The sequence below is a fragment of the Lonchura striata genome, chromosome 14 (assembly GCF_050655825.1).
Source record: "Lonchura striata isolate lonStrDom1 chromosome 14, ASM5065582v1, whole genome shotgun sequence".
NCBI classification, from domain to species: Eukaryota; Metazoa; Chordata; class Aves; order Passeriformes; family Estrildidae; genus Lonchura; species Lonchura striata.
The window spans coordinates 676,174-688,019 of NC_140716.1; the positions used below are offsets into that span (position 1 = coordinate 676,174).

The 11,846-nt window shown below is 61.9% G+C and overlaps 1 protein-coding gene across 1 annotated transcript; it reads left to right on the forward strand.

Moving 5' to 3' along the window:
- The first annotated feature begins 215 nt into the window (after window positions 1–215).
- Window positions 216–11,616, forward strand: HS3ST2 (heparan sulfate-glucosamine 3-sulfotransferase 2). The gene is made up of 2 exons (XM_021543812.3): window positions 216–684; window positions 10,397–11,616. Exons 1-2 carry the CDS (start codon window positions 251–253, stop codon window positions 11,013–11,015), a joined length of 1,053 nt encoding a protein of 350 aa, XP_021399487.1. The 5' UTR covers window positions 216–250; the 3' UTR covers window positions 11,016–11,616.
- Window positions 11,617–11,846: the final 230 nt, after the last annotated feature.

The window sequence follows — 11,846 nt, forward strand, 5'->3', positions numbered from 1 at the left end:
GGCCCCTTAAATAGCGACGCAGCCGCCGCTGCCCCGGCACTTCCCGCGGAGGCAGCGCGGAGCCGCCGCCGCCCGATGGCGGGGACGGCCGCGGCGGGGCGGCGGGCGCAGGGGGCCCGGGGCGGGCGCGGCGCCCTCGGGCGGCCCGGCCGCGCCGCCGCGTAGCCGCGGGCGATGCCGGAGCGGCCGCGCCGGGGCCGGGGCGCCGGGCCGGGGCCCGCCGTGCCCGGCGGCGCGGCCCCATGGAGCCATGGCGCGTAGGGCGCCGAGCGGGCGGGCCCCGGCCGTGGCTCCGGCTCCGTCCCGGCGGCTGGCAGGGAGGGTGCTCGTCCTCTTCACGCTGTCGCTGTCCTGCTCGTACCTGTGCTACAGCCTCCTGTGCTGCTGCGGCGGCCCCGCCGCGCCCCGCGCCCGCTGCGCGCCCGCCCGCGCCGCCGCCGCCAAGAAACTTCTGCAGCAGTCGCGGCCGTGCGGGCGGCCGGCCCCCGCCCCGCCGGCCGGCAGCGCCCCGGGGCCGGCCCGCCCGGGCACCAAGCGCCTGCCGCGGGCCATCGTGGTGGGCGTCAAGAAGGGCGGCACCCGCGCCGTGCTGGAGTTCATCCGGGTGCACCCCGAGGTGCGCGCCCTGGGCACCGAGCCCCACTTCTTCGACAGGAACTACCACCGCGGGCTGGAGTGGTACAGGTGAGGGCGGGTGGCTGCGGGACCGGCCCCGCCCGCCCCGGGCGCCCCTTGTCCCCGGCCGCCGGCCGTCCCCCGTCCCGGAGCATCCCCGTCCCTCACGCCGCGGGCCCCTCTCGACTCCCGGCGCTTTCGCTGTCGGAACGCTGGGGAGTTCCGCGTTCCTCGGTCAGTGGATGGAGCCGGCGGGGCGGGAGCGGCCGGAGCGGTCCCGGCGGGCGGGCTGGCGGCGGAGGCTGTCGCCCGGCCGCTCTCGGGGAGTTTTCCTCCGTCTCCTCTTGCTGTAGCCGAGCGGGTCGCGGCTCGGTCCTGCCCGTTCGCCGGAGCTTTCGGCTGTAGCCGCCCGAGTTACGGCCCTGCCGGTAGGCACCCAGGAGTCAGGACGATGCCAGGGCATCCCTTCCATCCCGTCTGAGGAAACATTCGCCCGGGTGAACGGTTCTCCAAAACACGTGAGTGCCTGTTCGGGAGGCACTGTCCTCCCACACCCCTGCTCGGGGCACCCCGCACGCTTCTGCTGCCGGGTTTGATCGCTGGCTCCTGGGAGGGACAGTCCTTGTCCTCTGCCATCCCGTCTCTCTGAACTCGAGTAACTGTGGATCTATATGGAATCTCTAATCATTTGCAGAGGTCAGCGAGTGTGTCTCCAGCAGGAGATGGTGGGATTTTAATTCCCGTAAGGGCTTTTGTGAGGTGCTGTGGGTGCTCTGGGAGAGGCAGCAGGTGCTGCTGTTCAGCAGGTCACAGCGCCCGTGGGCTCAGCGGTGCTGCCAGCGGTTCAGCCTACTCCCCGTGGTTCCCACCCAGTGTACCAGCTGCTTGCTGTGCTCCTGCAGAGTGCTGGGTGCGTTCAGGAAAGGCCGTGCGGCTTCTGCTGGGCATCAGCCTCGGGAAGCAGAGGGGAGCTTGGCCTGGGCCTGGCTGCCTGTAGCTCAGAGCAGGGGAAAGGACTCTGTCGTTGCCAGTGTCGGAGCATCACCGTGGGCGGAGGAGCGGCCTTGGGGCTGCACCAGCCTCTCCTGCCCGACATCTTGTCCCCAGTTCCAAAGCAGGTCGGTGCTCAGTGGCAAGCAGGTGGGAAGTCAGTGTGACGTAGTGCTCACTCCCAGCTCTGCTCAGGTCCTGGTACCGGGGGCTCGAGCCTTGAGAGGTGCTGCAGGAACTGCATGGAGAGACCTCAGCGCTGCTGCCCTGCGTCCTGCTGGGGTCACAGCGGACCCTGCAGCCAGGAGTGTTCAGATCCCCTGGTGCCAGTACTCGTGGCAGGTGACAGGAGAGTCAAGGCATGCACATGTGAAGCTCACTGGAGACATTTCCCTCTCTTGAGGGTGTCCTGCAGCCTGCCACGTTCCTTCTACCCTTCAGAGAGTAGCTACAGCAATAGCCTTCATCTGCTGTTGCCTCTTGGAAGGTCTGTGACAGTGCCTCTCCCCAACATCAGGCACTGTCACCCATCCTGCGTCCCCTAAAAGCCAGCTGCTGTGAGCAGCCCTGCAGCTCAGGCATGTGAGGACAGTGCTTTCTCTAAAAGACAACCAGAGTGGCAGGATGGGTGATGGAGCAGAGTATGGATCTTGGCTGAGCCCCTTGCTCAGAGGGGAGCTGCATGGGCTCAGCACATAGCTGGGAAGCAAAGCCCCTAAATCCTGAGCTGGGATCCTTCCCTGCATCCTTGTGTCTATGACTGCTCTGGGCTGTGCTTCCCCTGTGCTCTGTCAGGGTGGGAAATGTGGGCTGGGAGCCTCATGGGCAGTGCAGGACTGAACCTGTGACACTACTCCCTTTCAAGGTTTGGGACACAGAGCCTGCCCTGAATGAAGGGACAGACCCTGCCTGGGGCATGTAGGAGCGCCTGTGGACACCAGGAGTGGTGCTGACCCAGGAGGCAGGAGCTGTGCCCTCCCCCCCTGGCACTGAGGGGCTGCAGCAGTGTGCAGCCGAGCAGACACCTCCCACCCCGAGCCTGGCACTGTCCCTGTGAAGGGACTTGTCCATGAGCAGCAGGGATGCAGCCTGTGGAGGTGGCAGGGCGGTTTTGGAGCGAGGTGGGAGCAGCAGTGGGAGCGTGGCCAGGTGAGCAGTGCACTGTCCCGGGGCCCGGCTCTTTCTGGATCAATAGAGAGATGCCAGAGCAGCAGGGCCTCCACATTAGTTCAGCTAAAACAATTAAATGACACTTCCTTGGTTTTATTGCCCTATTTTTTTTTAAACTGACAAATGTGCCAAAACTTAAGCACAGAGGCTGCTAAAGTATAAAACGTGGAATTGATTTTCCTCCTTGCAACTGGAGCAATTAATGTGGAGCAGGTCTAACCCACAGCGGGATAAGCTCCTGTCGCCCTGCCAAGATCCTGGGAGCAGGAGAGCAGAGTCCTGCCAGGGGCCACGGCCCAGGAAGGACGGAGCAGAGGCTGGGGGCAGCAGATGTGGGGGCTGTGAGGGGTTGCAAGGGGCCTGGCAGGACCCCAGAGTGGGGGGCTTGCACCGGCCTGGCTGGGGCTTGTTCCAGCTTCCAGCTGGGGAGAGCAGGTGCTGCCCTGCTCGTGGAGGGCGGTGTCTGCCCACTGCCAGAGCACTGACCCTTGGAAAGGCAAAGGTGGAGGCATGCCCTGATGTGAGCAGACTTTGCCTGCTGGAGCCCCTGGCTGCTGAGTGCCAAGCTGTGTCTTTCCCTCGTGCCCCAGTGGGGACCCAAGTGGAGAGACCAAGTTGGTCTTTGGTGCAGTTGCAAGTAGCATGAGAACTGAGCCCCTTTGATGCTCCAGAAACGCTGCTTATCATTTTCTCACATTTTCCCCTGCCCTGGCGTTTGACGCAGAGATGGCAGAGCTAGCGGGAGGGGACACCTCCTGGTCTGCCTGTCCTTGCCTCTCCAAATGTCATGCGTGTTCACAGCTGTTCTCACGGTGCCATGGCCCGGAGCAGCCCCAGCTCCCCTGTGCAGGGGGATGAAGGCTGGGCAGAGCCAGACCCCGGGTCCCCCCGTGGGGGACCCCCACAACCCGGGGCTGCCCATCACCGGCTCCAGCCCCAGAGCCCCCGTGCTGCCTCAGTTCCCATCAGTCTCTAATCCACCTCATTAGCTACAGATACACTACAGGAAAGATATTTTTAGCAAGGTCTGTTTAAAGACAACTGAAACCAAACAGCAGCTACTGGGGAATATCGATTCATTACCAATCCTGCACTAAATGTTCAATATTGAGCTTTTTCCTGCTGCAAGTAGTGGGGGCCAATAACCTTCAATATTTTCCAGAACACAGGGAAGATGGTGTGATTTAAATTGCCGTTAACTTTGAGTAGTGCCTCTAATTGCATCATCTCAGGGTGCAGTTTTTCTCCTTAGGATTCCTGAGTGATCCTGTCAGATGCTCCAGAGTGTTTTCACAGAGAGGGGCTTTTCCCTGTGGCTGCAGCAGCAGGCTGAGCCTGGGTCCTGCGCATCCCGGCTGCCGCAGCTGAGCCCACAGGCGGTGTTGGCACAGGGCAGAGCCCGTCTGGTTCTGCACGGACCCACCTGGTGCCAGGGATGGCCCTCGGGCCGAGCTTGGCTGCCCGTGTGCCGCTGCCACCGGGCCCTGGAGCTCTGCCCTGCCGGAGCTCTGCCCTGCCCCTGTTCGGGGGGCTGGAGCACCGTGCAGCCCTGCCAGGGGCCGTGGCTGTGTCCCCTGCCCCTGGGCCTGTGGCAGGGCAAGCGAAGAGCCGGCAGACGCTAATTGCTCCCGGCCACTGCTAATTGCTCCCGGCTAATGGCCGGGCTGGCACGCGCACAAATGGGAGCCCATTAGCTTTGCCCTGCGACATGTTTGTGGGCTTTACTGACAGTGCATTTGGGTAAAGTTAATTAGGGAGAAGAGAGGAAGGCAGCAGCTTCGAGGAGGCTTTGAGATTTCCTTGACTTCAGGGAGTGCCCGGCTCAGGGGACCGGGCACGGAGCCCGCGGCAGAGCCCGCTGGGTGCGGCACTGCCCGGCACCATTCTGGGCATTGCCCGGCAGTGTCCTGGGCACTGCCCGGCAGTGTTCCAGGCCTTGCCCGGCAGTGCTCCTGGGCATTGCCCGGCAGCGTTCTGGGCACCGCCCGGCAGCGTTCTGGGCACTGCCCGGCACCATTCTGGGCATTGCCCGGCAGTGTTCCTGGGCATGGCCCGGCACCATTCTGGGCACCGCCCGGCAGTTTTCCTGGGCATTGCCCGGCAGCGTTCTGGGCACGGCCCAGCACCGTTCTGGGCACGGCCCGGCAGTGTCCTGGGCACTGCCCGGCACTGTTCTGGGCATGGCCCGGCACTGTTCTGGGCATTGCCCGGCAGTGTTCTGGGCACTGCCCGGCAGCGTTCTGGGCACGGCCCGGCACCATTCTGGGCACCGCCCGGCAGTTTTCCTGGGCATGGCCCGGCACCGTTCTGGGCATTGCCCGGCAGCGTTCTGGGCACGGCCCTGCACCGTTCTGGGCACTGCCCGGCAGTGTCCTGGGCACTGCCCGGCAGCGTTCTGGGCATGGCCCGGCAGTGTTCTGGGCATTGCCCGGCAGTGTCCTGGGCACTGCCCGGCACTGTTCTGGGCACTGCCATGCCCCTGCTGCCCACAGGCAGCAGTCCTGCTGTCCTGCCTGGGTCACCAGCGCTGCCCAGCCTCTCGCTCGGGCCAGGACAGCTCCCCTCTCTGAGGAGCCGGGAGAGACGCTGGAGATGAGCTGGCGTGGGGTGCCTCACTTTTGGCATTCAAGATGAGAATCCCAGCTCTGTTCCTTCCCCCGCTTTGTAATGCTGCAGTTCATTCTCACCTTTGCTTTGAAAGCACCAAATTCAGCCGGTGACCTGGCACGCCATGGGCTTGGCTGCCCTGTGGGGCTGGCGAGAAAGGGACTGACAGCAGGCCCTGGTGACCCTGGGTGTGGGTGGTGGGGCCAGGCTCTGCCCACAGCGTGTGCCCACGGACGAGCACGCAGGGAGCGAGGGCCAGAGCTGGCTCACGGGAGCTGGGGTGACAGGGAGCCTCCAGGACCCATTGCTGGCTTGGTGGGTTTGTGCCTGGTTGTTCTGTCCAGTTGCCATTTGCACTCACTGGCCACCGTGGCTCTGACACAGGCTGCCAGCTTGGGAATTGCTGCAGCAGCCGGGGCACACGCTGAGCTTTTAAAAACGAGTATTCATTTTTGAGGTGTCACCTGTGGAAGGAATTGCCTTGGAAATGGGAAAGGGGGAGAATCCAGCTGGTCCACGAGCAGAGGGCAGTCCCCAGCAGGGCTCTGTGCAGGAAGCCCTCATCCCCTGCTCCTTCCCAGCCCCGCTGCCCTCAGAGCTGACCTTGGCCTCTGCCAGACCCTCTGTCAGTGCTGAGTGACTACTGAGGGAGGTGAGAGTCACACATAGGTATGTCTGTGAAGGGCAATGGCAGTGTGCCCTTTGGTAAAGAATCTCTTGACTTAAAGGACACTGCAAATCTCCGGAGCATTTAAATGATTAAAAATGAATCAGCAACAAAGTTAATTACTATGTTCGCTCTGCTTTTATGCATGGAAATGTCCCTCATTAGCTGTCTGCAAGCACTGGTGTAAATTCTTTGAACATAAACATTTATTAAAGGGAGCTGCTCCATCATTAAATCCTGGCTGCTGTAGTGTGGGGTGCTGGCAGCAGGGCCATGGGGCCCAGCCAGCGGCTGCCAGGGCCACCAGCCTTGGGTGCTGTTTGTGGCTGTGCACGTGGTGCTGTGTCTGCAGGCTGGGGCTGCAGCCAGGCTGTGCTGCTGGGCAGGCAGTGCCCTGTGCTGGGCAGGCAGTGCCCTGTGCTGGGCATGGCAGTGCCCTGTGCTGGGCATGGCAGTGCCCTGTGCTGGGCAGGCAGTGCCCTGTGCTGGGCAGGCAGTGCCCTGTGCTGGGCATGGCAGTGCCCTGTGCTGGGCAGGCAGTGCCCTGTGCTGGGCAGGCAGTGCCCTGTGCTGGGCATGGCAGTGCCCTGTGCTGCTGGGCAGGCAGTGCGCTGTGCTGGGCATGGCAGTGCCCTGTGCTGCTGGGCAGGCAGTGCCCTGTGCTGGGCATGGCAGTGCCCTGTGCTGGGCAGGCAATGCCCTGCTCTGGGCATGGCAGTGCCCTGTGCTGGGCAGGCAATGCCCTGCTCTGGGCATGGCAGTGCCCTGTGCTGGGCAGGCAGTGCCCTGTGCTGGGCATGGCAGTGCCCTGTGCTGGGCAGGCAGTGCCCTGTGCTGCTGGGCATGGCAGTGCCCTGTGCTGCTGGGCAGGCAGTGCCCTGTGCTGGGCTCGCAGGGCTGCCAGCATGGCAGTGAGAGCTCTGCTCTGGAGCTGCTGGGCATCCCCTCTCTCCCCTCAGCCCCTTGCAGCCTTGGCAGGGTGGTGCAGCCCTCTGCCGGGGCATTGCCGTGTCCTCCATGCCCCCTGTGGTATCTCTCAGCCAGAGCTTTTTATTTTCATCACACCTCGGGTTCTCTCTTGTTTAACCAGGTTAAACTTCCTGAAGCTACCAGAAGTCACTTTTCTGGAGCTTTCATCCACCCTGCTACCCGCTGTCCTGCTGAGCAGAGGTGCCAGGCAAGAGCCGAGGGTGCTGTCAGCTGTGTGGCACGGCACGGCACAGCACGGCACGGTCCCGCCGGGAGCAGTGCCAGCTCCCGTGCTCCCGTGCCCACCTCCCAGCGCAGCAGGCTGCAGCTGCAGGCTGCTCGCAGCCCGGCCCTCGCTGCCGGTGCCAGCGGCTGGGACGGGCAGCGCAGAGCCCTCACTCGGGAGCTGGCACCGGGGTTTTGCCACATGAAGGGTTTGTTCTGTGCCGCCGAGCAGATGGAGCTCAGATCGCACACGCCAACCCCTGCACACAGCAGGGCTGACCCAGAGCCGCTCCGGGGCCGGGCTGGGACGGGATTAGCAGCGGGCACTGCCCTCCCCTCTCTTATCTGCAATATCTCCATTGTTTGATGAGATTTTGTACAAATTCCTCCCTGGGAGAGTGTTTCACGCACGTTCGACATCAAAGCGGCACAGCCAGCGAGGGAGCGCATGTTTCTTTAATGTGGGAGTGTTGTAGGGGCCGCGGGGTGCCCAAAGGCAGATTATAACAAAATTAATAATTCAGGCTCGGGAAGGTGCTGGTGAGGAGTTAACCCCTTCAGGGCGAGTCGCTGCCTTCACGCTGCCACAGCCGGGTCAGGCTCTGCCTTGCTGCTGCCCAGCACCTCTGGGGTGGTGGGCTGGTGGGGCTGGGCTGGCTTCAGGCACCGCAGGGCACAGCTGGGCCACAGCTGGGCACAGCTGGGCCGCAGCAGCTCCCTGGCTGTACCCACACATGTCCCCGTGTCACTAACATGGGCACACACAACCTCTGCATCTGGGCTGGAGGAGTGTTGGTGCCCATATGAAGTGGCAGTAAAGGGCTTTAAGAACTGGGCAAGTCTAGTGAAAGCAATCTCTAACTCAGGAGTAATTAATGCTGTCCCTGCAGCCAGAGCGATGTGCTGAGCGAGTGCCCCAGCCGTCCTCCCCCTGGCAGTGTCACTCGTACATCACTGTCCCCAGGCTGGCAGCAGCTGGCTCAGCACATGCCAGCAGCCAGTGCCAAGGCCGGCTGGGGACATCAGCGGAGCCACAGGACATGCCCAGGAGCAGCAGGAGCAGCTCCTGGCTGAGCCCTGGCCACGCAGCTGTGCCACGGCGGGCCAGCACCAAGAACCTTCACACCTACACATGCCAGCTTGGGCCTTGAAGCTCTGTGACATGCTATTTGTATGTAAATAACCCTGTGAATGCAGAAGTCCAAAAATATTATTTTAAAGTCTGGTGTAATTAAGTTTGCCATGCATTTCCCTGCTCCTGCAGCCCTGGGGATCCTGCCGTCAGCGGGAAAATGAATGCCTGGATGACATCTCTCCCCCTTGCATGGCTTCACTGGTGATTTATTTATCTGCCCGTGCTGTGTTTTGTTGTCTCAGCAGTCTCTGTTTGCTCAGGAGCAGCAAACACTGGGAGTCCATTTAAAAAAAACAACTCTTGTCTCATTTCAGTAATTTACTATGCAGAGGTTTTGTGTTTTTCATAATGGATTAGAACCTGTAATTTTGTATTTGGAATGCATGGACCTAATAACTCACGTAATGAAAGTCTAACAGGCTTGAGGATGAGCCATTAATGAAACAGCAGTTTTATGATCCTCCACAATATATTGTAATAGTGAATCACTTACAGAGCTGTCCTGTGCTGATTTATGGTGAAACTTGTTTGTGATGTGGAGATAGAACCATGTGCCTGCTCTCCCTGACAGTCATTAACCAATGGGAATTGTAATCTGGATTTATGGGTTTGGAGCAGAGCAGTGGGACGGCCAATTAAGCTCCATCCATGCCCAGGTACCTCAGTGCACCAGCCCTGCTAATTTGTGCTGACTAATTAGTTTGTTTTCTCTCCAATCTCTGGTCAAGAGCCCATGAGGGTGGGTGGGATGGTGCCGTCGGCAGTGCCACCGCTCCCCGCCATGCCCTGGCTCTTCCATCCCTGTCCTCTGGTCACGGGTGCTGTGGGCTGCTGCCGGATCTCCTGGCGGTGAGGTCTGCCATGGTTCCAGAGCCGCTGGCCACGGGCCGTGGTTTAGGGGTGCTGGAGGAGCCAGGTCCTGGTCCCTGCACCGACCCGGCCGGGGACGCCCTCGTGGTCCTGCTGCTGTCGGGTGTGTGGCACGGAGGACCCGGTGCCTCGGGCTCTGCGGAGGGACGGCTGCAGACAGGGATGCAGAGAGGGACGGAGTCTTTGCTTCCCCCGGCTGCTGCTGGCCCAGAGTCTCGGGGCACCCAGGGCTCCAGGCGGGTGCAGTGACGCCGGGGCCCCGTGCAGGGCAGGCGGGCACACGGTGCCGGGGCTCTGCCTTGTGGGGCACAGGGAGCCCACAGGCCGAACCGGGGCTGTGCCTGCTCGCAGCACTGCAGCTGCTGCTGCCTCAGGGCGCTGCTGGGCTGGGGATGCAGCACAAGGGTGCTGGCCCCATCCTGGCTGCCACGGTCCCTGGCCACTCCCGCCAGGCATTCCCTGCCTGCTCCAGCCAGGGGACCTCCAGTACAGTGAATTTGATAGTTTACTCTAGTAATACGAGACCAATTTATAAATCTTTCCATCCCATTAGTTTTTATTTGATTTGGATGTTCAGATGTCAAAGCAAATGATTTAATTAGTGCTAAGCTGGGCTGCAGGGATGCTGCATTTCCCCCAGGCTGGTGCTCCTTGCCTGGCCTACAGTCCAGCTCCCAGTGCCAGAAACAGATGGGTGTACCCAGGAGCCCCTTCGGAGTTCTTGGGCCTGCTCAGGCCCTGGTGGGGTGGGTGATACCCTGGTGGGCACAAGCCCCACATCCCTGGGCAGCCCCTTGTCCCAGCTCCTGCCAGCAGAGCGGCACAGCCCCCCGGGGCCTGTCCTTTGCTCCCCAGGGCTGCTCGTGGTGGTGGTGTGGCACAGCATCCTGCATCCTGGCACTGTTCACACACTTGCTACCGTGTGTGTGGGGCTGCCCGTGCCCCCGTCCTCTGCCCAGGCTGTCCCCTGGGGCTGGGATGGACCTGGAAGCCATCCATGGCCAAGGTCCTCCACAGTGCTGCTGGAGGGATCTGTGCCTGCTCTGTCCCCCTGGGAGGGAACGTGTCACCAGCCCCACGGCGCAGTCACCACCTCCTGGTGCCTGTCCCGGCTCCTTCCTTCCCCTCACCTTCTGCTTCGCTTGCAGGAGCCTGATGCCACGAACACTTGACAGCCAGATCACGGTGGAGAAGACCCCCAGCTACTTTGTCACCAAAGAGGCGCCACGGCGGATCTTCAACATGTCCCGGGACACCAAGCTGATCGTGGTGGTGCGGAACCCGGTCACGCGCGCCATCTCGGACTACACGCAGACGCTCTCCAAGAAGCCAGACATCCCCACCTTCGAGGGGCTGACCTTCCGCAACCGCAGCCTGGGGCTGGTGGACACGTCCTGGAACGCCATCCGCATCGGCATGTACGCCGTGCACCTGCAGAGCTGGCTCCAGTACTTCCCCCTCTCGCAGATTCACTTCGTCAGCGGCGAGAAGCTGATCACAGACCCAGCCGGGGAGATGGGCAAAGTCCAGGATTTCCTGGGCATCAAACGGGTTATCACAGACAAGCACTTCTACTTCAACAAGACGAAAGGCTTTCCGTGCCTGAAGAAGTCGGAGAGCAGCAGCTTGCCGCGCTGCCTTGGCAAGTCCAAGGGCAGGACTCACGTGCAGATAGACCCCGAGGTGATCGAGCAGCTTCGGGACTTTTACAGACCTTACAATATCAAATTCTATGAAACGGTCGGGCAGGACTTCAGGTGGGAGTAAGTGTCCGGGAGCAGAGCTGTAGTGACACGAAGCTGCAGTGCTCTCTGAGAGGGCCTGAGGGGCTGGAGCCAGGACCCCTCAGCCCAGCCTGCCCAGAATTGCGAGCAGAGGCAGGCAAGGGGCTCCCTGTCCCTTAGGAGGCAATGCTCCGGAGAACCAAGAGAAGGCGGACTCAGAGTCCTGCATCCAAGCCAAGGGATGAGTGCCCAGCAGCACTGCCTGTCCCAGCGGTCAGCAGCGAGCTCCTGTTTGCCCTTAGCACCACAGGGTCCCCAGGGCCCCATCCTGCAGCCTGTTCGGGCCGCTCCAAAGCACATCCCTCTGTGTCCCAAAGCAGATGGGAGCTCTGGACAGTGGCAGTGGGACTGTCCCTGCCAGGCCCCTCCTGGGCAGGCAGAGCTGCACTTTGTCACTTGCGCGCCACGTGTACCCCTGAGGACAGTGAGATGTATCTGCTTGACAAAGAAGTCTATGGAAAATGTTGTACTGATATTTTGTCCTGTGAATAAAGCACAGAATCCTGCTGTTACGGGTACTTTAGTGGCACTAGTTTCCTTGTTCAGCTTGTGATCCCTTTGTGTAAATAAAGTGGCTTCCACCAGTCCGTATGCATGGGCTGTTCTTAGGACAGGGCTGGGCAGCCCCCGGGCGAGCTGGGGGGCCACGGGGAGCCCCCACACCCTCAGACAGGCGAGGGAGCAGGCAGGGCTCAGGTAGGACAGGGCTCAGCCCGGCAGCAGCGAGGGCACCTGTGGCACATCCCTGCCTGGGGCTGCCAGGCTCACCCTGGCACGGGGCCGGGGATGTCTCAGAATGATGCATCGTGGCCAT

What these genes read in the sequence shown, in the direction of transcription:
- HS3ST2 (XM_021543812.3), top strand. Translation starts at nt 251, where the DNA reads ATGGCGCGTAGGGCGCCGAGCGGGCGGGCCCCGGCCGTGGCTCCGGCT. An exon ending in CGCGGGCTGGAGTGGTACAG is followed by an intron (nt 685 to 10,396) that starts GTGAGGGCGGGT and finishes CTTCGCTTGCAG; the next exon opens with GAGCCTGATGCCACGAACAC.